At 40.9% G+C, this 25,015-nt stretch overlaps 1 protein-coding gene across 2 annotated transcripts in view; it reads left to right on the top strand.

Annotated features, from left to right (window-relative positions):
- Positions 1-53: 53 nt before the first annotated feature.
- LOC117289632 (eIF-2-alpha kinase GCN2-like) overlaps positions 54-25,015 on the top strand; it is a 45,823-nt gene continuing 20,861 nt past the window's right edge. For both annotated transcript variants that reach the window (XM_033770851.1, XM_033770843.1), the window contains exons 1-19: positions 54-266; positions 9,945-10,057; positions 10,784-10,886; positions 12,277-12,450; positions 13,250-13,333; positions 14,309-14,457; positions 15,468-15,631; positions 16,503-16,657; positions 18,053-18,163; positions 18,754-18,971; positions 19,461-19,569; positions 20,172-20,272; positions 20,853-20,980; positions 21,571-21,707; positions 21,872-22,005; positions 22,454-22,641; positions 23,644-23,749; positions 24,249-24,333; positions 24,792-24,998. In XM_033770851.1, coding sequence (XP_033626742.1) covers positions 162-266; positions 9,945-10,057; positions 10,784-10,886; positions 12,277-12,450; positions 13,250-13,333; positions 14,309-14,457; positions 15,468-15,631; positions 16,503-16,657; positions 18,053-18,163; positions 18,754-18,971; positions 19,461-19,569; positions 20,172-20,272; positions 20,853-20,980; positions 21,571-21,707; positions 21,872-22,005; positions 22,454-22,641; positions 23,644-23,749; positions 24,249-24,333; positions 24,792-24,998 — 2,571 coding nt within the window. In that variant the 5' untranslated portion in view covers positions 54-161. The remainder of the gene's footprint in view (positions 267-9,944; positions 10,058-10,783; positions 10,887-12,276; positions 12,451-13,249; positions 13,334-14,308; positions 14,458-15,467; positions 15,632-16,502; positions 16,658-18,052; positions 18,164-18,753; positions 18,972-19,460; positions 19,570-20,171; positions 20,273-20,852; positions 20,981-21,570; positions 21,708-21,871; positions 22,006-22,453; positions 22,642-23,643; positions 23,750-24,248; positions 24,334-24,791; positions 24,999-25,015) is intronic.

Raw genomic sequence — 25,015 nt, 5'->3', positions numbered from 1 at the left:
CCCGATTATTGCATGTGTTGTTATTTTCAACTTTTCATTCACTTATACACTTTAGCACAAAACGTCCGTGAAACTGGAGGTGTATGTTTTATGCGTAATTTTGAGTGGCAACAACAACAGGAGTTTGCTTTTTTTCTGCGCCATGTTGTAAATTTCTCACAATGACTGAATGTGCAGAGAGTTTTGAAGAACGTCAAGACAATGAAGCGGTTTTATTGCAAGCTATTTTTATGTCAGACTTCGTTTTCAAGAAAGGAGACCAAAAAGTGAGAACTCTTTTTTCTTTTAAAAATGTTTTCTGTTTTTCCGTTTTCGTCCGTCTTTAATTTTTCACAGGTCTGTCAACTTTAGCATTGAGTGGAAAGAAAAGCCTAGAAAGAACTTCTTTTATACGTAATGAGTATGACATATTTACATAATACATTGACAACTGTAATTCAATTGTATGATTAAAAATTTTTACTTTTTTGTTGAACTTTATTAAATAATATCAGGCCTAGACACTGGACACTAATTTAATTGTCAAACCAGTCTTCTCACTTTGTGTATTTGAACATGTGCACAAAATAATAAGCTTGTGTGTGGAAATTTGAGCTCAATTGGTCGTCGAGGTAGCGAGATAATATTGAAAGAAAAAACACCCTGGCCTTGTCAATGTCACACGAAGTTGTGTACTTTCAGTTGCTCAAAACCCAACATCTCATTCTGAGGAGTGAGGTCTCAAAAACAAATTCATGGAAAATTACTTCTTTCTCAAAAACTATGTTTCTTCAGATGGAGCTGTTTCGCACAATATTATCTATACTATCAACAGCTCCCCATTACTCGTTACCAATTAAGGTTTTATGATAATTATATTGAGTAATTACCAATACTTTAAGTGTCCACTGCAGTGCCTTTAAAATTAACAAACAAAATGTATCGACTTTTAATTAGCCTAATAATTTAATAATTTAATTAGGCCAAGTTTCTTTTTAGGCTGGGTGATGTGCCCGAGAGCAGCTGTTTTGAATCCTTTGTTGTCTCGGACAATGTCGGATGGTAGTTATGTTGAAGGGAAGATTGTTCCAGTCTTTAACGATGTTAGGTAGGAAACTGAATGTCTAGCAGTCCTTGGCTTGCAGTCCTTGTTGGTATGGATGGTTTGGTACCTTTATTAAAAAATATTAGGCGTAATTACAATTAATTTATTAATTGCATTTGGTTTGTCTGTAGATCTTTATTTTTTATTGAAATTCATCAATAAATGTTTCATTTGTATCATTGACTTTCAGAAATATAAACTAAGTGAAAAAACCTTAAAAGAAACTGACTGGGTAAAATTAAAATAATCTTGTGTTAAATTTTGTATTCATATTTTTAAGTTTAAAAAAGTTTACTACTACTAATAATAATAATAATAATAATAATAATAATAAGACTTATAATGCGCACATATCCACCCTGCTGGGTGTCCAAGGCACAGTAAAACCAAAACAAAACAAAAACAAAACTAAGACACCACAAAATAAGTCATTGAAAAGCTGTGACATAACATAAGTTTTGAGAAGAGGTTTAAATTTTGTGGTACAAAGACAAGATCAAAGATTAAATAGTAGAGTGGGTAGGGCCTTTTGAACCTGCAACCTACATACTACTCTGCTGACTCTACCAACTGAGCTACATGTATTTATGACACTATGTAGTTTAAATTGTGCCTTTATTATGTTGCTTACCTGTAGATAAAATGAATCAGTCCTTATCTAACTTACCTTTTTACAACTTAATGGAACAGTCTTATTAGCATACAACTTGTAACTCAAACTAGTTTAGATCATTAGGTACTCAGGCAGTGGTGTGTTGCGTGCACTGTTAACTATGTGGTATGTTCCTTTTGTTGGAACCAGCCTTTGTTACACACACACAGTACTTTTTGTTGTACCATTAGTTACTTTGTTCAGATGGTGGAATGTTTCTTTAAACCTTAAACTACGGTTTCACTAGGCTTAATGTAGCAGTAGAAGTGACAATAAAAGCGAAGCCCAAACAATCGGCTACAAAACTTTGATTGTAACTGTCCCTTCGTTTTTAGTTTAGAATAGTAGAAGAATGACAGGAATAATTAGTTAGGGTGTGGCTGAATACAAAGAAAGTGAGTGAAAAAGAACCTATGTGCAAATGCTGTGTGAAGTCAGTTGACATCAAAACCTTAGAGCGAGAGGGTGTGTGCGGTTCTGCTCTGGCCATCAAGCAGTGCATGTTCCTATGCAGATTTTTGCATCAGTTGGCATACAATTTTTATGCCAAAGGCGAAGCTCAGTAGACTCAGCCACTGAGGCAAATCATTCAAAGTTTAACGCGGTATTGCTCAAAGTCAGCTAACACATGTATAAGGGCAAGCAGACTCAACCAGTACAACCCAAGAGTACGACGCATTTGAAAGCCATGGCCTTGAGTGAGGATTGAAGTTTAAATGGAAGAATTGACATACATGTATTAGTGAGTGACAGTGAAGGAATGTTGACGGGGCTACTTAAGCCAGGGTACAGAGTCCAGACAGAAGCTGATAGAAGACGGGGGAAACGTCAAAGTCAGAGCCAGAGTACTAAGAGACTAGAGGGACAGAGTGTCCTCGACCTAGCCGACAGTGACGGCCAAGAACCCCACATGTCAGAAAGTCTCCGCATCAGGACAGTTTTTGTTATAGCGCCCTCTCTTGAATCAAAATCTCCAATGTTTCCATGATCATACCAATCGCCATTTTACAAGTCCAAATCCAAACTAATCACGTAAATTCCTCAAATAATTCCTAAATATCCAGGTTAATCCAATCATCGAATCACTTCTATTAATCACCAAAGTCCCAACCACGGGTATATGATCACCAATAAATCAAAGTTCAAGTACACCTTCTTTTCATGGTCCTTCGAGCCCGTATTTGAACCAGCGACCTACAGCTATGGCTACGAATGAAATGGAGACCGAGAACATTAACCAGACAACCCCTCTTGATGATACCCATGCAGTTACCATTGGCGGTGTTACTATTCCAGTTGCAAGTCCAGCTACCAGTACACATCCAGTCCCAGTTACTGTCACCATCGTCGAGACCTCACCTTCCTCTACCGGGGTTTGCAGCACAGCTACAGCTGCAGCAGTTGGACTACAGACAAGTGCTGTTACCGTCCAATCCCGTTCTCGGTCCTCTCGGGACAGACGTATGCCGGCCCACTTTCAGGACTTTGTTATTGACCACCATCCTTCAACTTCCGGCAGAACAGATGAACGTAGCGTTGTAACCACACAAACATCTCGTTCACGGAGGAGTTCTCACTCATCGAACTCACTCTACAGCGGACAGTCCCGTCACAGTAAATCTTCCTTCAAGTCAATACTGAGTGACTCCCAATCAGCGAAACTCAAACAGCAACGCAAACAGGCTGAACTGGAAGAGATGAAACGCCAGATTGAGGAAGATCAATCAGCAGATGAAGAGTTACAAAGGCTAGACGATGAGGCATATGCCGCACGGATACACGCAGACGAAGAAGCCCTTGCGGCTCGTAGACGTGCCGAAGAAATTGAGCGAAATGCTTTTCGTCAGCGCGAGTCTCTGAACACACGACTATCAAGACAAAGAAGATTGCGAGAAGTGGAACAACAGCTAAATGAAGCACGACTGATCACAGCCATGGTCAACAGTGATCCAGAACCAGAGATAGAGAAACAGCATCAAACTGTGACCCCATCTTCTATCAACCAAACAACATTGTCTGACTCACCAACCCAGGGTCAAACAATCACAGTCAGTGCTGAGAATACTCACATAGACAACTTGAGTGATTTCCCTACATACAGCAATACTGCAGCTCATAAGCACAAAGCTGAAGTACACGTAGTTGATGTCACCACTCCGGCTGTTTATTCTCCATCTAAAGTAACACCACCGTCCATGCAGCCGGCAGTTACCAATCCGTACCCTATGACTGCACCAACACAGTCGGTTGGTTGGGCACCACCTTTTCCAAACCCCTTCGCACAACCGTACCCGGCTCCATCACATCCAATGGGGCCAGCTCCAGCACAAATGATGATGCCGAACTCCACGGAGATGCTGATTGCCTCTTCATATGGCATACCAAGGCCAGTACTACCTACCTTCAGCAGTGGAAAGGAGAAAGACTTTGCCCTCCTAAAAATGGCACTCGATAACCTGATCGACGTTCATCCCCACTTAACCGAGCCGTACAAGTACCAGGTTTTGCTGGGTAAACTCAGCGGGAACATCAAGAGGTTAGCCGAAGCTTTCATCCATGAAGCCAAGCCATACACTGCAGCTCTGCAAGCCTTGAAAGAAAGGTACGGTCAACCACGGCAGTTGATACAGAGTGAAATCAACTCCATCCTGAGTATGCCCCCTGTGAAGTACAACGACAATGACGCCTTTGAGAACTTTTCCCTCTCCGTGCATTCATTGGTAGGGATGCTTAAATCTCTGGAGGGAGAGAATGGCTATGAATTAAAGTGCGGTTCTCATGTCGACCGACTCCTAAGCAAACTTCCATCAAGCTACAGAGATAGATTTGTGGAGCACTGCATTAGTAGAGACATAATTAAGGTAGACTCAAACAACACCTATACCCTACTCCACTTTGCAAACTGGTTGCAAACGAAGTCCCGAGCGAGGCGAATTGTCAGTCAGGCTACTGCTATCCAGAAGAGTGACAACCCTTCTACTGATAAGAAGGATAAACACTTTCAGAAGAGGAATGCTCCTGCAACAGCAGTATTCGTCACAAACGAAACACCAACGATGCCCCCATCGACGAACACCACTTACTCTGGACAGAAGGGCCCAAACAGACCCAAAGCCTACTGTCCCAAGTGTAACGAGACAACACACTACCTCAACAGCTGTACAGAGTTTAAACAGTTGACAACCGAACAGATCATTAACTGGATCAAGGAAAAGAATAGGTGCTGGAGGTGTGGGCGTTCCCACAAGCCAGAAAACTGCACCCTGAAGAAACCTTGTAACACCTGCAAAGAACAGCACCTGACTGCCCTCCATGCTGCCATCCAGAGCGGAGCTAGTAAGGTTTACGTCACAGAAGCAGTAACGCAAGCCCTCTTCATCGACCAACCCTCCCGACCACATCATATTATGCTAAAGGTGGTAAAAGTTCTGCTTCACGGACCAGGAGGGATGATGGAGACCTATGCCATCCTTGACGACGGTTCAATGAGAACCATGATCCTGATGCCAGCTGTTCAAGCGTTGAAGCTTTCTGGGGTAGAAGACAACATACTCCTGGCTACAGTGCACAGTGAGCCATTCCTATGTGCAGGAAAATCAGTTAACCTGCAAGTGTCACCCAGGGACAACTCTGACGTCAGATATCCTATCAATGGTGCCTTTGCTGCCAACAACTTGTGCCTCTCTGAGTACTCGTATCCTGTTGAAGCCCTCAAGAAACGATGGTCACACCTTCGTCAGATACCCTTGCCTCCGATCAATAAGGCTTGCCCACTAATCCTGATTGGTTCAGACTATGCTGATCTCATTCACCCGATACAACCAGTTCGATTTGGCCCCAGAGGAGCACCATTAGCTGTATGCACAAAACTTGGTTGGTCTCTACAGGGTCCAGCCAATCTCCTTCAAAGCCAATCAGAAGAGCAACAGTGCTTATTCACGACAACCCTTCAGCCAACCACAGATCTGCTCAAAAATGTTGAACGACTCTGGCAAGCAGACATCCTACCCTACTCTGAAAAGCAAGTCACTCGCTCGAAACAAGATAAGCAAGCCATAGCGGCACTTGAAGAGAAAACCATCAGAATAGAGATTGACGGAGTTCAGCGCTACGCCACTCCTCTACTTCGCACCAAAGACGACAACAAATTCAGAGCTACTAAGGAAGCCGTCATGCAAAACCTGAAGCGGAACGAAAGACGCCTCCAAAAACACCCAGATAAAGCTGAAATTCACAACAAGCTTATCCAAACCCTTGTCGACACAGGCTTTGTGAAAATCATCAGCAACGAAGAAGCTCTGAAAACTGAAGAGTCCTGGTATATTCCGCACCACGTAGTTGAGCACAATGGAAAACACCGCTTGGTATTCAACTGCTCTTACGAGTATGAAGGCAAGATCCTCAACAATCACCTACTACCAGGGCCAACACAAGGTGCTTCACTGCTCGGCGTATTCCTGCGATTCCGCCAACACCCTGTTGCCATATCTGGGGATATTCAGGCAATGTTCCATCAAGTGAGACTACTCCCTGAAGACAAACCTCTCCTTCGATTTGTATGGCGTAAGATGAACCGAGACGTTGAGCCAGATATCTACGAATGGCAAGTTTTACCATTTGGCACCACGTGCAGCCCATGCTGTGCCACATTTGCACTACGCAAACACGTCAGCGATGACAAGGATGTCTGCAGTGCAGTTGACCAGGCATTCTACGTCGACAATTGCCTTGACAGTAAACCTACCATATCCGAAGCAAAGGAGCTCGTTATGAAGATGCGAAAGCTACTCTCAACTGGTGGTTTCAACATCAGACAATGGGCCAGCAACATCCCTTCAGTAGTTGATGAACTTCCATCTAATGCCAGATCTGAAGGCTACGAGCTCTGGTTAGCCTTTGGTCAGAACGACTTGTCCGAAGGCACCCTTGGACTTCGATGGCAATGTTCAACAGACGAACTCAGTTATAAACACAGATCAACTGAGTACTCGACGCTCAACCTACGAACTATCTACAAGATTCTTGCTAGCCAGTATGATCCAATTGGCTACATTTCTCCCTTCACAGCACGTGCTAAGGTGCTAGTGCAAGACCTTTGGAAGACAAAACGAGACTGGGACGACCCTCTGGAACCAGGAAAGATCCGTGATCAGTGGCTCACTTGGGAGGAGGAGCTCTCCGACCTTCCTCTGGTTAAACTGCCGAGATGTTACACCCCGCCTGATGTCAACACAGTGACTTCCAATAGAGAACTACATGTTTTCTGTGACGCATCTGAACGAGTATACGGATCAGTTGCCTACCTCCGCACTGAAGATGACAAGGGGAACGTCAGCGTCAGTTTTCTCATGTCTCGATCCAGAGTGGCACCGAAAAGACAACTATCGATGCCACGACTCGAGTTATCAGCAGCTCTCACCGGTGCACAACTAGCCGATCTCCTTCGTAAGGAACTTACCCTAGAGATCAACAAGGTCACCCTATGGAGCGATTCGACCACGGTCCTGCAGTGGTTGAAGTCAGAATCATGCCGATATAAGGTCTTCGTTGGTACTCGTGTCACCGAAATACAGACCCTTACAGATGTGCAGGACTGGCGCTATGTGGACACCCAGAACAACCCTGCCGATGACATTACCAGGGGTAAGTCACTCAAAGAACTGAGTGAAGAATCCCGATGGAAGACAGGCCCACTCTATCTTCGTCAACCTCCGTCTCAGTGGCCGAAAAGTCCAATCACTGACCCTACAGAGGATGCAACAGAGCTGAAGAAAGCAACCTTCTGTGGTAAGACTGCCATTGTAGAAAACCCATTGCAGCCCGATCTCCATCAGTACAACAGCTGGGACGCTCTGGTAGAGGCTTTCAAACTATCCCTTCACGGGGTGGCCAAACCTGGAGATGACACAGCACAGTTGCGGGAGGACATCGAAAATCTTCTGTACCAAAAATGTCAACTCGAAAGCTTCCCTGAAGAGCTGTCTGCCTTAAATGCCAAACGAGGAATACCGTCCGGGAGCAAGCTCTCACAGTTGGACCCAGCCTATGACGAAACCGCAAAGCTCATCAGAGTTGGAGGACGACTACGTAGGGCAGAAATCCTCTCCGATGCTGTTAAATACCCAATTGTCCTTGATCCTCATCACCACATCACCAAGCTGATAATACGTGACTATGACGAGAAGCTTCTTCGCTATGGTCCAGAACGTATTCTAGCTGAATTAAGACGCAAGTTTTGGATACTCCGGGGAAGGGAGGCAATTCGTCGTCATCAGCATCAATGCTTTGAATGCCGCAAATGGCGCGCAAAACCCGAAGTACCAAAGATGGGTGATCTTCCTCCGTCCCGTCTCCGTCTATTTAAGCCAGCCTTCTACTCTACCGGTGTTGACTGTTTCGGTCCGATGCATGTCAAGATTGGTCGCCGCTCCGAGAAAAGGTGGGGGGTGATCTTCAAGTGTATGACGACCAGAGCTATTCATATAGATCTCTTAGAAGGCCTGGACACCGATGCCTTCTTGATGTCCTTTCGGCGCTTCATTTCCAGACGAGGGAAGCCCTATGAGTTGATATCTGATTGCGGAACCAATTTCAAGGGAGCTGAAACTGAATTACAGGAAGCATTCCATGCCATGAAACCTGACCTTGCTGCACAACTAGGCGACCAGAAAGTGAGATTCAAGTTTAATCCACCCAGTGCACCTCACTTCGGCGGAGTGTGGGAGCGAGAGATCAAGAGTATTAAAGACGGTCTCAAGGTTGTAATCAAGGACCAATCAGTCACCGAAGCCGTACTACGCACCGTCCTGATAGAAATTGAAGGCATCCTCAATTCCAAGCCATTGGGCTACATCTCATCTGATGTTGCAGACATCAATCCCATAACTCCGAATATCCTACTGATGGGACGCCACGACCAGTCACTTCCACAAGTAGTATACCCTGTCGACGAGCTGATAGGACGACGCCGATGGCGCCACAGCCAAGTACTAGCGGACCAGTTCTGGTCACATTTCCTGAAATACTACCTGCCAAGCCTCCAACTTCGCCCAAAATGGCAAAAGGACTGCCGTAACCTCACCTGTGGCGATGTTGTCATGATTGCCGACCCTCAGCAGCCTAGAGCTCATTGGCTAGTTGGTAGAGTCATCGAGACACTTCCTGGAGTTGATGATCGCATCCGAGCGGCCAGAGTTAAAGTCGCTGATCGCGAATACACCAGACCCGTTGCGCGTCTGATACGCCTACCTGAGATCACCGATAGTGAAGACCCCTAGAGATGGACACCTATCGTGGACTTTTGAAGACTTTCTCTGTTTGATAAAATTTAGAGCCTAAATTTGGGGTGGCTGTCAGAAAGTCTCCGCATCAGGACAGTTTTTGTTATAGCGCCCTCTCTTGAATCAAAATCTCCAATGTTTCCATGATCATACCAATCGCCATTTTACAAGTCCAAATCCAAACTAATCACGTAAATTCCTCAAATAATTCCTAAATATCCAGGTTAATCCAATCATCGAATCACTTCTATTAATCACCAAAGTCCCAACCACGGGTATATGATCACCAATAAATCAAAGTTCAAGTACACCTTCTTTTCACCACACTATCAGTTTGTTTTAATTTCTTTTGTCAATTGATTTGTTAATTTAACTAAGGTGGAAGATACACCGAAACAAACTGTAGTAATTTATAGCTAAAGGACAGCCACTGCATTTAAGTGAAATTGCGAGAAGATAAAAGTGTTTGGTAACGCATGTCCACCTTGACCGAAATGTAAAATAATTTGTGTTATAGAATTGGATGTGAAAGTTACACCTCAGTTAAAAAAGAAAGGGAGTACTCAGAAAACTGTGACTTCAAGGAAGCTCCTTGAATTCAAACAATGAACATTGTATAACTTATCATTTACTTAATTTTATTTTGATATAATTGCCTGTGAATAATTTTGAATAAAGTGAATAAGACAACTAAAGGATTCTGGTTATTTATGTTTGTTTCAAACTCGATTCTGACAATCTATCCCTTATGTTAGGGATTCCCCCGGACAAAGATATTGACAAAATGAGGAGACCGCCCAGGGCTAGATAAGATAAGATTTATCTTCACCCTTGTTTGGTTCTTGTGTTGATTGCATCAATTTTGATTTACAAAAAGAGTATTTGTTATTTGTATACTTATAAAGATGTTTTTTGTCTCTTACTACAGGATGGAATGGAGTTCAAACTTCATCTGACGCCACAGCAAGGGATGAGTGGCAGTGACCACGCCCACGTTACTGTAGATATGAAAGTTACTTGCCCACCGAAATACCCAGACATGTAAGAACACAAAAATCTTCTGTATCCTGCCAACACTTTTTCATTTGTTTTGAAATAAACTTTGAAATCTAATTTACTCAAGTGAGACTTTCCTTTTGATAAAAATGTGTGAAAAAGTGGTGGCAGGATACATACAGTGTAAATGTTTGGCTCTTTCATTGTTAATGTAAATTGTTCTCAGCAATGTTCATCTAGTCCTTGTCAAACTAGTACAGCAATTTTGCATAGCAAAGTAATAAGACTGAACATTTGTAGTAGCAATAATTTTGGAGGCTAATACATGAATAGCTGAATTGCAAAGGACACTACAATGTACTTGAGCCACAAACAAGCAACTTGGTGTGACTTGCCAGCTGCATCGGCCCGTTTGACCACGGAGCACAGCCAGAGGTTGAAAGTTTTTGATGGGAGGAAAACCAAAGGACCCGGGGAAATGGCCTCATGGCATGGGAGAGAACCAAAACACAGCTCTACTCACATGTATGGCCTTAGCTGGGAAACTCAGACCAGGGCCACAGTGGTGAGAGGCAAGTACTTCACACACTAGCCAACCATGCCACCCAAGTGATCAGCAATTGTGGATTTTTGAGCAGCAACTGATGCAAGTTGTGTAGTATTTTGTATAATTCATGTGTTAATTCAGAACAAAAAAAGACATACAAGTGAAAAACATTGCCTGCTACAAAACACAAGTACATATTATCTTGTTGTTGTTTTTTTCATCAGACTTCCAGTAATTGTTTTTGAGAATGAGAAAGGATTCTCCACAGAGAAGTTGAAACAACTCGGCGATGAAGTCAATAAAATGGCCAGGAAACTCAAGGGAGAGGTGAAGTTTTTATTGTGTACTCCTGATATTATTATTATTATTATTATTGGTTTATTAAAAATCAAACGTAGCAGCCAAAAGGCTGAATTGTGTTTAGGTTTACAATATAAAAATACATTAAAACATCAAAAACCAGCAAATATACAATACGAGATTATAAAAATAGAGTAGATGTGAATATAAAATTTAAAAACTGTATATACATTACAAATATTTACACAATGAAAACAAGTTATCTACAGGCCAGAACTATTATTGGTGATTGAGCAGCTCAACTAGGGAGGGGATGCAACTGTTTTTGAAACGGTTAGTCCTACATCTAATTGTACAAAGTTTATTGGAATTTCTCAGGTTGTTGTTTCTAGGTGGGGGAAGCCATTGTTTATATCTGACAGAAGTGAGGAGGGATTTACCAAAATTAACGAAGAGCTGCTCAAGTCTAACATCCATGGCAGGGAGGCCAAGCTGAGAATAAATTTCAGCATAAGACTTAGTTTCACAGTAATCGTAGGACAAGATAATACGAAGAGCCTCTAATGTTGTGTATGAATCAAGTTGCAATGACAATGTTGAACTCATTGTGTGTGGGTTCGAATCCAAATCATGACACACACTCATGTCATTGAGCAAGATGCTTTACTATAATTGCTTCTTTTTACCCTAGAGGTTGATACTGTGTTTGAATACTGTGTTTGTATAAGCTTTAAGAGGTTCAAGCCAGCTCGTGCTTAAAGTATTTTTTTGTACATTTAATTTTATATGATCAGGAGACTCCTCCCTGATAAATAACATCAAAAGGGGTTAAAAATTAGCATTGAAATAAAATGTACAAGATTTCCATAAACAACTTGACTTTACACCCCTTTTTCTTAGTTTGTTTCTCTCGCATTTCTTGGTGTTTCGACTTTCACAACTTTTGAACAAAAGGTGGTATCAACATGGGGTTTTAATAGCATTAAAGGAACACGTTGCCTTGGATCGGACGAGTTGGTCTTAAAAAAACGCTTGTAACCGTTCGATATAAAATGCACATGGTTAGAAAGATGTTGTAAAAATAGAATACAATGATCTACACAAATATGCCTCAAAATTGCGTGGTTTTCCTTTTACCTCGTCTACTAACACGGTCGGCCATTTATGGGAGTCTTATTTTTTACTCTCATAAATGGTGGACCGTGTTAGTTCGCAAAGTAAAAGGAAAACCATGCAATTTCGAGGCAAACTTGTGTGGATCATTATATTCAACTTTTAAATTATCTATCTATACCATATGCATTTCATAACAAACGGTTTCAAACGCTTTTCAATGACCAACTCGTCCGATCCTAGGCAACGTGTTCCTTTAAAGCATAGATTTGCTGTTTTCTTTATCACTGTTATTCCTCCGCAGGTGATGATTCTTGAACTTGCCCAGCATGTCCAAGCTTTCCTCCATGAGCACAACATTCCAGCGTACAAATCCTTCTATGAGGAGATGATGAGTAACAAGAAGAAGGAAGAAGAGAAAGAAGCCAAAGAAAATGAGAAACGTCAAGAACTCCAGAGAAAGAGAGAAGAAAAAAGGGTAAGAATCACTGCAAATACCAGAAATAGAGTCAGACAGGAGAAAATGTACACAAATCTATCATGGGTTAATGATAATAATAATAATAATAATAATAATAATAATAATAATAATAATAATAATAATAATAATAATAATAATAATACTGATTTCTTATATTACGCTTTATCACACCCCTATGGGGGAGGGGAGGGTACCAAAGCGCTCATTATTTTTTCCTGCAAGGTATGTGGGGCTGCGGTTCGAAGTATTAGACCTATTCCTTTATAGCCACATGTAATGTTTACAAGGTGCTGTGGCGGTGAGACCAGGACACCATGAAACCCTTTTTTGCTGATGTAGATGGTTTGGGTTCTTTTACAGGCGTTACAAAACACACAGGACCTACGGCTTTACATCCCATCCGAAGGACAAAGCATTCATGGTTAAGTGCGTGCCTAAGGACACAAGGGTCATGACCGGCGGGACTAAAACCCACTCTGCCGATCTGAAACACCAGAGCTTGTGTCCGGTGTTCTTATCCGCTCGGCCAAATCGTTGCATTTGGAAACAAATTTTGTACTTTACACTTACTGCTTTCTGAGTCATGTTTAAAATATTTCACAGCTATACTATTTGGATGGGATTCAGAACCCATGACCCTCTTTGTTCTAAAGCAGATATCTGAACTGGGACAAGTGCACTCGACTCAAACTCTAGTGTCTCTGACCAGCAGATCAAGTGTAGGTTGGAGTCCTGATCTTGACACTTCATCGGTTTGAGTTTTCCACTGGGACCTGTTTTTCCCTTCCTATTTCAGAGGAAAGAATTTGATGAAGAAATAACAAGGAGACAGTTGGCCATGAAGGAAGAAACAAAACTGAGGAAAGAATTTACAAATAAGGTACAAGAAGTTTTCTTTTCTCTGCCTGTGTTGAAAATTGTTCATGGTTTTTCATTAGTCTTCTCGCTAAGGGATACAGGGGATTTTTATTTACAAGATTTCTAATCAAAATGAGAAGTGACCAAAATTAAATATAGAACACAGTTTTGTATTCTAAACTGTTTTATTTGAGAAAACACTAAGAGAAGATTGATCTCTTCTGTTTTATTGGTGATACTCCGCAGGATACTCCGCAGGATTCAAAGATATTTGTGAGACTCAAACTTAACATTTGAACATCATTTGTTTGATACAAAGATTTTGAATTAAAGCAACCAAGGACCATTAGACTTGTCCTGTCTTAATTTTTTTGGCCCGACTCTGAAATCACTGGCCTTAGGACGTTGGTTCATTGTAAAATTGAGAAGCCCTTGTGTAAGTATGCCAGTATGTGACTTTGTGTTTTCTGATTTTCTCAAGATGTTCTTAAACAGCTACCTGAGCGGAATGTTTTCAACGGAAATGGTATTTTAACTTGTTTATAATGCACTTGTTCACCATTTTAATGTAATTTTGATATGTGTACACTTCTGAATTTTTCGTAATTATTGACTAAAAAATCAGGCCCCAACCGAAAGGTTTTGACAAACTAAAAACACTTCTGCCGTTGAGAGCGCGCGTCAAAGGACAATGCCGCTGACGTCATCTCTGGGAGCTTGCTTTGTTATGCCTCCACGCTGCAACAAAGCGGCTTTACAAATTGGAGCTCCCAGAGATGACGTTTTGAGAGTGATTATGTAACAGGGATTTTCGCAAATCTCTCAGAAATGCCCTGGATAAGGGCATTCAAAATGATTGTTTTTTACACAATTGAAATCTTTTTATAGTCATATGACTCGATTTCCCTATTCTTTGAAAACATTTTAAGTGAATTTCAGCAAAGTTTACGACTTGACATATTCGTTCAAGCAGGTCTTTAACTTCTACTCCTCTCAGGACAACGAGAAGGTTGAGCCAGCCGTTGCTCAGTCACCCGAGACATCAAGTGATGTAGGACAGAGAAGCGTGGCTGAGACCCCGCTAGGGCGAGGCAAGAGACAACCTGATCCAGTAGATGCTGGGAGTGAAAAAGGAGTAAGAAGGAGGTAATGATGGTTGTCTGTAGAGTCGGCCCAGAGGGCTAGACCTTCTTGGCGTGATTCAATGGCATGGGTGACTAGTGGGTAAAGGTCTAACTACTCTGCTGTACTTGGCAGTAAGTAAAGAAATCAATCGAATCAATCGTAACATATATGTGGTGCAAATTCCAACAGTCATTGTTCATGGCGCCTTACAGTAAGATCTTGTAAACAGGTGAGATTTGAGTCATGTCTCGAAAGTCTGTACTGTAGGTGATTGTTTGATGTTGTGAGGAAGACTGTTCCATATCCTTGGGGCTGCGTCAACAAAGGTGTGATCACCCAAACTGTGTTTGCTTTTGGGAATGATTAATTCAGATCTGTCCGAACTGGAGTCAAGTTATGAGATGTTTTATGGAAGGTCAGTCGGTTGGTCAGATATTCTGGATCATTCACAAGCAGCAGGATCTTGAATTGAATTCGTGTCTCAATTGGTTGCCAGTGCAAGTCCCTTAGGATAGAGTCAAATTTCCTTGCAAAGACGATCAACCGAGCTGAGGGTGGCAGGGGTGGCTTGTGCGTAAACCGCTCGCCTCTCACCAAGGTGACCCCGGTTCGATTCCCGGTCGGGGCCATATGTTAGTTGAGTTGTGCGTTGGTTCTCTGCTGTGCCACGAGGGTTTTCCAGACTATCCGGTTTTCCTCCCTCAGGAAAAAATCAAACACTTTCGATCTTGGCTGTGCTCCTTGGTCATAATGGGTTGATGTGGCTGGCAGCTGAATGCGCCCTTGCATGCCTGCTTCTCGAACACGTTGTAGACGCGTCCTTCGCAATTCAGCTCTTAGCTGCGAGTAAGGATGATTAGCCCCCAAATTATTATTATTATTATTATTACCCAATTCTGAACTTTATGAAGGCACCAAAAACATTGTCATTGGCATTCTGCATAGATATGGGAGCATTCATATCGTATATTTTGTTCACTTTGATAAATTGGTAACAAACAAACTTATTATCAAATCGGTTCCTTCTCCAGGACAATCAGTGAAAGCAGGAATGCGAAGTACCAGGCAGAGGCTGATGCAAACCAAAGACATAGCAAGGCAAGCAGGCAGAAGAGCGGGAGTTTTATTAAAGGTGTTGTAACAAGCGTCTTCAAAACCAAAGGCGAGAGGACCATAACCAGAGGTCAAGTCATGGGTACGTTTTGCTTTCCTTCGGTCAATCTTCATGTTTTTGAGATATATGACGTTTAATAATAATAATATCAATAATAGTAACGTGGCTTCTTATGTATCGCTCAAATATGTCACTCGGAGACACTCGTGGTGCTCCACCATTATTATAAAAGTTATCATGCAATGTATGTGGAGCTCTGTGTTGAAGTATGATACCCCTTTCCTTAAAGGAACATTACAGAATTGGTAAGAAACAAAAATCATGAAGATCACAGATTTACACAAAACTTACACGGTCTAATGATGATGGTAGTAGAAAACATCCCTTGAAATATTTCTGACTGAAATGCCATATTTGATGAGAAATAAACAATCTAATTTCGCGTTTGGAGTTTATCGCTCAGTGAGCGTTTTATTCATTTATGTTTTGGCATCGATGCAATGCAAAATTTGTAATTGGTTTTTCACTATTCTCTCGTGACCCAGATGGCCCATCGATATCAAACTTCTACAGGTTTGTCAGTTGATGTATGTGGTGGATTACATAAAGTGATTACACTGCCAACACAACTGTTTTGTTAGCAAAACCAATTCTGTAATGCTCCTTTGAGAGAAACAGTGTAAAAAGGGCTAAAGGAAATTTTATTTTATTGCATTATACAATGTTTTTTATTAAGGTTAGAAACTTGTAATTCTCATTCCACTTTCATGAATTCTCTTTTTACTTTCATGAATCCTCTATATATAAGAAAAAGAGCCCCTCAATCATTTTGCATTATACACCGTTTTAAACTGAGGTTAGAGACTTGTATTTTTGTTTCCACTTTCATAAGGCCTCTATTGGAAAACTTTGCCTCAGAGACTCTCTTTAATATTGGATTTCTTGGTTGTAGGTTGTAGCGACAAGGGGAGTAATATTTATGTTGGTATGGACAGTCAGACCGGTGAGCTAGTCTCAATCAGAGAATGGTTGATTAAATGGAAGCAAGGCAAAGGAAGGAAACCATTACCAGATGAAGAGAAAGCCGGTGAGAACTGCATCAAACAGGTAAGCCGTTCAAATCTTCTATTATACTCACTGTGTCCGAATTAGCGGCTACAGCTGTGGCTGTTAAGAGGGGTTGCTATGGGCCTCTTATGCTTCAACTGGCGATCAAGCCATAGCCACTAATTCAGACATATGGTTTGTGACTCGTGCTTTGAAAATCAGTATTTGATATTATTCTGGATGTCTTTCAAATTGTCATTATTTATAACAACCTCCGTGCTCAAGCTCTCCTCAAATCTGGCCGATTTATTACACTTAAATCTTCCCATAGTCCTTTGGTCCTGTTTTTTGGTGCTATAAATTGATATATTTTTTGGGTGCATGTTGTTTATTCCCTTGGCGAAGGCCAGGTTTGGATTGAAAGCTAAGTCCATCTCCCCTATAAGTTTGATATTATTTCTGATGTACACATGCATTGACTCTGCTATTCTTTGGGCTTAACCTGGCTTTCCATCTAAAAGAAAACAGGCCAGGAACTGCCTTTGCAATTGCTGTGCCTTGCTAGTGGAACATACATGAACTCCTAAGTCGAGACGTGGTATTGTGCCTGTCAGTAGAACTTTCCTAATTTGTTTGCTATTTTGTATTTTTGTCATTCTCCATTATTGTTAGACTCTCTGTTTTCTGTATCTACTGCCATATAAATGCATTGTATTGTTGTTATATTTAATGTCATACATATTCAATATTCTTAACTGTTGGACATTCACATTTGCTCATGTTGAGTATAAGTTGAAATCTGTTTTATAATTGTAATTGTGGCAATTTTTAAATGAATGCTGATTTGAATTGAATTTGCCTTTATCCTTTATCTAAACCTTGGCTCCAGCTCTTGCTGTAGCCAAGGCCAGATCTCATTTGTGTATTTTTATATTGTCCATTCTTCTATCTGTGTGCCACCAACATTCTGACATTATTGTTTTGTCTGATCATATAAAGTACTTGGTACAATTTGTGTAAATTTCATAATACTGGTTGATATATTTTGAAGTGCCTGGTTTATTGATTGTGTTTGTGATATGTCTTTCCATTAAGTTTGTTTGGCTAAGTTGAACATGATTGTTGTAAGGAAACATTTACAAGTGTGTATTTTCTGATTTTCAACTGTTTTTAATAGTTTTATGTTACTTTTGATTTTTACAAATATGCAACTGCAATTAACAGCTTTTGACTATAATTGGTTTTAGTACAATGACTTCTGTTCAAGATATTTAGCTTGGTGCCATATAGAGCAGGAATTGCTCTCTGTTATAAGTTTTTGTACATTGACTTATAATCATAATATTTGTTAACATGGTTAATGATTTAAGATTTGTGCCATAGAGCAAGAACTTCTGTCTCTAATTTGTTTTAAGTACAATGACTTCCGTTAATAATATTTGTTGTTGATTTTAGCTTGGTGCTGTAGAGCAGGAACTTCTGTCTCTAATCAAACTAGAACATCCTAACTTAGTCCACTATTTAGCCATGAGACACACACAAGGCAAAGAAGCAGTCCATGTGGAGGTAAGCTGTGGAGCAGAATGTGTTTAGCGGTAACTTCATTTGCTTAACGGACAACAGGGCCCAATTTCATAGCGCTGCTTGAGTACAAAAAGTAGCTAAGCATAACAAAATCATGCTTACCAGAATAAGGTGCATTGACAGCCATCGAACAAAGATATTAACTAATAGGGAGACTGCCAACATACGGCTGGGTAGCTCAGTTGGTAGCCCCGGTACATTGATCCGGAGGTTGTTGGTTCAAGTCCTGCTCGAGTAAATTTTTCTTTGTTCAAACCTAAACTACTTCAAACTTAGCCAGTTAATTTCCCTTGTGGTTTTTACTTTATATCTAATATTTAAAAGTATCGTGCCCTTAAGTTAATCCCCTGGCGGCTGATTTCCAGGTTGTATCGTAAACTTGCGTGTGATCCCTGGCCACACAGCAGCTAAAGGTTGAATGGCTTCCGACTGGAACACCCAAGCAAAGATATTTTCTATTAGGGAGACCCCCAACATAGGGCTAGTTAGCTCAGTTGATCCCGCTCCAGTCAATTTTTCTTTGTCTAAACCCAATTCAGTTTTAAGTTATACATTATTGTATTGATCTACAGCTTCTTATGGAGTTTATCAACGGTGGTAGTCTTGATCTCCAGGCGTTTAGCGGTACACCTCTCCCACTTGATATCCTAAGACAGTACATCAATGATCTGATTGAAGCATTAGTCTATCTGCATAGTAGAGGAGTGGTGCATAAAGATCTCAAGGCATCGTCTGTGTATGTAAATAGCAATGGGAGACTAAGGATTGCAAACTACAGCTTATGTAAAAGGTAAGGAATCACATTTTGTCTCAAGATAGAGTTTACAAATTTCTAAATGGAGCTTTCCTAAGAGTATTTTTAAAGAAAACAAACCTTGTGAAAATTTATGGAATTTCTTACCAGGGCCCACTTCCATAGAGCTGCTTCAGCACAAAAATTTGCTAAGTACACCCAAAGTATGCTTACCACCATAATAAGGTTACCAGCCAAAATACCATGTCACATGTACAGTCTGTGACTGGTGTCCTTCTTATTTTTTTGTTAAGCAGAAATGTTTAAGCAACATTTTCTGCTTAAACGGCTGGGAAACCAAAGCTTAGAATCTTTCTGGTGGCAAGCATCATCAGTCGATTAATCAGAGAACTTCAATGTGCCGCTGGCAAATGTAAACAGGGACATTGTGTCACCACTATGTGGTTCCTGACCACTGTGTACTCCTTCCAAATTTGTTGTTGATGCATTTGAAGGGGCTTGATTTGTTTGTTTGTTTGTTTACAGATTGGATGATTTAAATGAATCCATTCAAGCTGGAACTCATAGCGTTCGTTTTAGTGATGAGAAAAGCTACGGAGGTCGAGGTGGAAAGAAAGGGGATGTACTCAATTTGGTAAAACATTCATCAAACATTACTGACCATAATCGTTTCAAAATGAAAATGCGTTTGTAATCGTATACTTACAAGACACTTCAAAACCACGATGGATGATGTTGAACGGTCAAACTGTGTGAGGGTTGACTGTGTACTCTGCGGATACATTTTCAACATGATATACTACAGGTTGGCATGTAGTTTATCAGTCAAAAACGTCAGTTGGTGATCATATGAAATGGTCACCCAGTAGGAGGGTTGTCTGTGTACCGATTCACCACATGATATCATATTGCATGTTTGCTTAGTTTAATGTATCTTTCAAAACCACAATGGATGATATTGCATGGTCAGACAGTAGGAGGGTTGACTGCACTGAGTAGATGCATTCACTACATGATAAATTGCAGGATGGCATAGTCTACCTACATGTATTAGTCAATCACAGTGGAAGACGTTTAATGGTCAGACAGTAGGAGGGTTGACTCTTTACTGTGTAGATGCATCCACCATATAATACAATATTGCAGACTGACACTGTTTGTCTTTCATTCAAACCATTGATAGCTGGTATTAAATGGAGAGAGTAGGAAGGTTGACTGTATATTTTCTCAATGCAGGGTATCTTAATAATGCAGCTGATACAATCCAATGATGGTGTGCAATATCCATGTGACATTCCACAAGATCTACCTGCAGAGCTGCTAGATTTACTAAGCAGGTAAGCAAAATATTTCAAATTCAGCCAGCACATTTTTTGTTTTCGGGGAGGTTGAACACTGAAAAATTTACTATAGCTGGACTTGAACCTGTGACATCCTGGTTAAGGTGCTGGCACCAACTGGGAGGTATCTAGCCCAAATCATTTAAAGAAGTGCTTAAGCAGAAAATATTGCTTGACGCACTTCTGCTAGGCAGAAATCAGCAGGATACTAGTCATACATGTTCATTGTACATGTGGCATCAGCTTGGCTGGTAGCCTTAATGTGGTAAGCAAAGTTGTGTTGTGCTTAGCTGCTTTTGTGCTTAAGCAGCCGTATGAAATTGGACCCATCTGTCAAAGGTGAATCTTAGGACATTGGAGGGCAGTCATATTGGCTCAGTGGTTTGTGTTCCTACCTTTCAGCTCTGTAGACCTGGACTGGAGCCTTGATTGTGGATTTGGGTTTTTAGTCCCCTACCTGACTGCGTGGGTTTTCCCTTTAGGGGTTTTCCTCCCACGTCTAAACCTGAAACTTCTTCATTGTCTTAAGTGAAGTTGGTGTGATTCCTTAATTTTTTAATTTGTATGTTTGTTGTAGGTGTCTTGACACTGATGAGAGGAATCGATCTTCAGCCTCATCGTTATTGGACCATCCCTTCATTAAGCCTTCCATCTCATCCTCATTAGATACAGCTAGTAATGTACCTATTGATAACAACTCATCAGGTAGGATTTCAAACTAGGATTAACCCTCCTACTATTGCTGTAATTTCCAGTTGGTAGACCGTTACACGATCCTGGATAAAGGGAGAGTTTGATTACGAGTTCCAGTATCTTTTGGCCCTCTTTTTACGTGTTGTATGGGCAAAAGCATGAAATGGGTGCATGTACTATGCATTCTACACAATGCAGGCGTGGTATTCCATCTACTTTAGTTTGATTTTCAACTTTGTTGCCCTTGGAGAATTCTGAAAAACTGTTTTTTTCCTGAAATGTTTATTAAACCCTACAACGTCTGAACGAATGGGTCAGCCCTGGTGCTAAATAAAAAAAAGTCCTGCTTTTTTTCAATGACCAAATATCATGCCTGACAATCCGCAGCGTTTTAATATGTCACCTGCTGTTGAGCATGAACTAGCATCCCATTTACAATTACAAAAAAGAAGGTCCAAGTTTAATGGCTCTACTTTCCCTGGTAAGTAGAGCCATTAAATTGGACCCAGGCATCTATTTTCTGATTTGTGGGTGTTTTGCTCATCTTCCGCCATGTCATTTTAAAGTACCTAAACAATTGTATTTACAATTCGTTCTTGAAGGTGGCAATGAGAAGGAGGTTGATCGTAATCTACCAGGACCACAGAGCTACGATATTCAACTTGGACACTCCAGACTTCGTAGTGAATTTGAAGTCTTAGACTTTCTTGGTAAAGGAGGCTTTGGAAGTGTTACAAAGGTACAATGAATTTATTACTGTTATTCTTTCAAGTTAAATAACAATTTAGCTGAAAAATATCTACTAACAACCTTTGTTGCTGCCGTTCAAAAATTCTTAATTCTAGGATATGTGCTCTATATAAAAACCAAGTGTTATATTTGTTGTGTATCTTTATTAATCAGGTGTTGAATAAGTTAGACAGTAATATATATGCCATCAAGAGAATCCTACTCAATCCCAAAAGCAGAGAACTAAACCGGAAGATTACAAGAGAAGTCAAGTTATTATCAAGACTCCATCATGAAAACGTTGTCAGGTTAGTCTCCAAGTGAACTGAACCTAGTATTACTCTTACGTCATTGTCACATGGGGTTCACTTACTTAGACTAGTGCCTGGGCTATCTTAGGCAACCAGGGCCCAATTTCATAAAAACCTTTAAGCATTAAAATTTGCTAAGCAGAGAAAAATCTTTCCTAACAGAAACTTGTTACCAGCTGGTGCCCCACTTTTTGTTGTTCTTAGCGAAGAAGTTTACTAAGCAGTATTTTCTGCGTATAAGCTTTATGAAATTGGGCCATGGGCTAGGGTCAATAACTTTTGACTTGTTCCAAGAGAATTGAGCCTGGCTGTGTAGTGCCCACTTGCAGTTGTCAATTTGGTTTAAATAATATTATTTACGATGTTTGCAATAAAAAGTATCTGGACTTGTGGACAGGATTATCTAGATTAGCAGACAATGAAACCCATATTTTGAATATTACAGATATTATAATTCCTGGATAGAAGTGGCTGAATCTCCTCCCCCTACTGACACCGATTCCGATTCACGCACCACGGCAACAACTACCACCAGTCCCTCGGACGATAAACAGACCAAAGAAACCAAGAACCAGAAAAATAGCCTCAGTTTGTCAGACGACATTGAGAAATTCGCACCCAGAATCAGCCTGAGTAAGTATTTTAAAATCGTTGGGAATATTGTTTTATACTCGCTGGCCCTTTGCACTGGCATCAAGTTCACACAACAATGTTATATGGTTTTATTTGTTAGGTTTTGTCTCATCTATTTGATGGGCTAATTTTGCCCAGTTTTGGCAGGAAGTGTCTGGAGTTGGCATGGGTTTGTAGGGTGTCATTATACAATTGTTGCACGCTGTGACTGGGTCCATGGCGTTTTGTACACTCGAGGGGGAAAATGGAACCCGAGGCGAAGCCGAGGGTGCCATTTCCCCTCGAGGGTGTACAAAACCCATGGACCCCAATCACAGAGTGCAACAATTGTTTTGTGATACCTTTGTATAACATTATTACGACGGACTACTCATTGAGCAGACGAACAAGAAACAATTCCCTCGAACCCACGGTTGTTTCGTACACAGCGCTGGAAATCGACCAACGCTGGGAATGATCAAGGTGATGTACACCGGTGTACATCACTTTTCATGTTACCCGGCCCGTCGAGCCATGACACATGCATTTTTGTTGTGCGTCACATGATTGGTTCTCGACCAATCAAACGTCACAGTTTGTTACCGAGATATAACAAGACTGAGTGGTTTAGAGCATTGAATTCAAGCTCTGGTGGTTGAGTCCCCCTGGTGTAGGTTCAAATCGCTGTCATGACACTTGTGTCCTTGAGCAAGATGCTTTACTATAATTGCTTTTCTCCACCCATGGGGTATAATAGGTACCTGCGAGGGTAAAGGGTTGATATTGTGTTTGAAAAGCGAAAGCCACTGGAGCACCATGGCAGCCCGGGCTGTATACTCCCAGGGAGCTGAGAAAGATTAAAGGAATGTTAACCCAATGACCAGGGCACTAATGTAAAACGCATGTAGACTTATTGTGAAATGCGCTATAAAAGAACTAGTTATTATATTTAATTAAGAAGCATCAAATTTGATTAACTTTAAGTGAATAGCGGACATGTTCCTGTTTGCTTTAACTGTGTAGGTACACGTGGTTCGTTAGAGTGGAGTACGTCACATGATACAGGGAGGTTAGATACGAGTACAGACTCCTCATCAGATGATGAAGATGTCTTCAGAGCTTCATTCATGTAAGTAACTTTCAATGTACAATAAGTAACCCTTCAATCACAGGCCCAATCACCAATTAGTAACTCTTCAATCACAAACCCAACCACCAATTTGATTAATAGGTAACCCTTTAGGCACACACCAATAACAAATAAGTAATCCATCAATCTAACACCTGGTCACCAATAAGTAAGTCTTCAATCACTCGCGCAATCACCAATGAGGAACTCATCAATCACACTCGCCAATAAGTAACACACGCCATCACCAATAGATAACACCCCTTCAATCACACACCCAATCACCAATAAGTAACTCTCAAGGCTCACACCAGTCGCCAATAAGTAACCCTTCAGTCACTCAGCTAATGGCCAATAAGTATCTCTCAAGGCTTACACCAGTCACCAATGAGTAACCCTCAATCACACACCAGTAAGTAACTCTAATAACACCTAACCACCAATAAGTAACTCATCAATCACACACAGTTTTCTCTTCTTTGTTCCTTTCTTCATACAGGCCTTATTCTGATTCATCTGATGGTATTGAGTTTGAGCACAGCATGAGTGGCCAGCCAAGCAGTGAAGAATCCAAGGCTATGCAAGTGAGTCGATTCACGGTTTAGCTTTGTTTTAGTTTATAGCAAAAAGCATGTTCATGCTTACCAACTTTGCCAGCTAAGCAGTTTATGTAACCCTAGACTCTGACTACAAAGAGTTACATAAGCTGTATGGGTATGTCGATGAGTGAAACTTTTATGGCCTTTTTAGACAATAGCAATTTACCAAGGGTTCCATGCTTAACTTTAGCACAGTTACAAAATTGTACAAAATGCACCTCATGTGAAAGGGCAACAATGTGTTTTCCATACAGGAAAGCAAATTTGAGAAGATTTCACTAGGGACTTTGGACGGTCAAAACATTGGTATTTTCCGAATTTTATAACATTTTACAACCATGCTCAATTGCTGTCGTGTGAAAAGGGCTTAACAAGCTTGCCGACTACTGGTGTAGTGTACAATTTGGTAACATTGAGTCCATCTTTTTTGCACATTTTTCCAGGAAGACAAAAGGACCTCAACTGGTGCGGACATTCCTCCTAAAGACGAAGAGAAATCTCTGCTTCCTCAGTATCTCTATATTCAGATGGAATTCTGTGAGAAGAGTACGTTAAGATCTGCCATAGATCAAGGGCTGTATCAAGATCAACGGAGAGTATGGAGATATTTACGGGAGATTGCAGAAGGATTAGCTCATATCCACTCTCAGGTAGTTTATAACTCGTA

The sequence above is a fragment of the Asterias rubens genome, chromosome 1 (assembly GCF_902459465.1).
Source record: "Asterias rubens chromosome 1, eAstRub1.3, whole genome shotgun sequence".
NCBI classification, from domain to species: domain Eukaryota; kingdom Metazoa; phylum Echinodermata; class Asteroidea; order Forcipulatida; family Asteriidae; genus Asterias; species Asterias rubens.
Note: the sequence above shows the minus strand (reverse complement) of the source record. Positions and strands in the feature narration are given on the sequence as shown.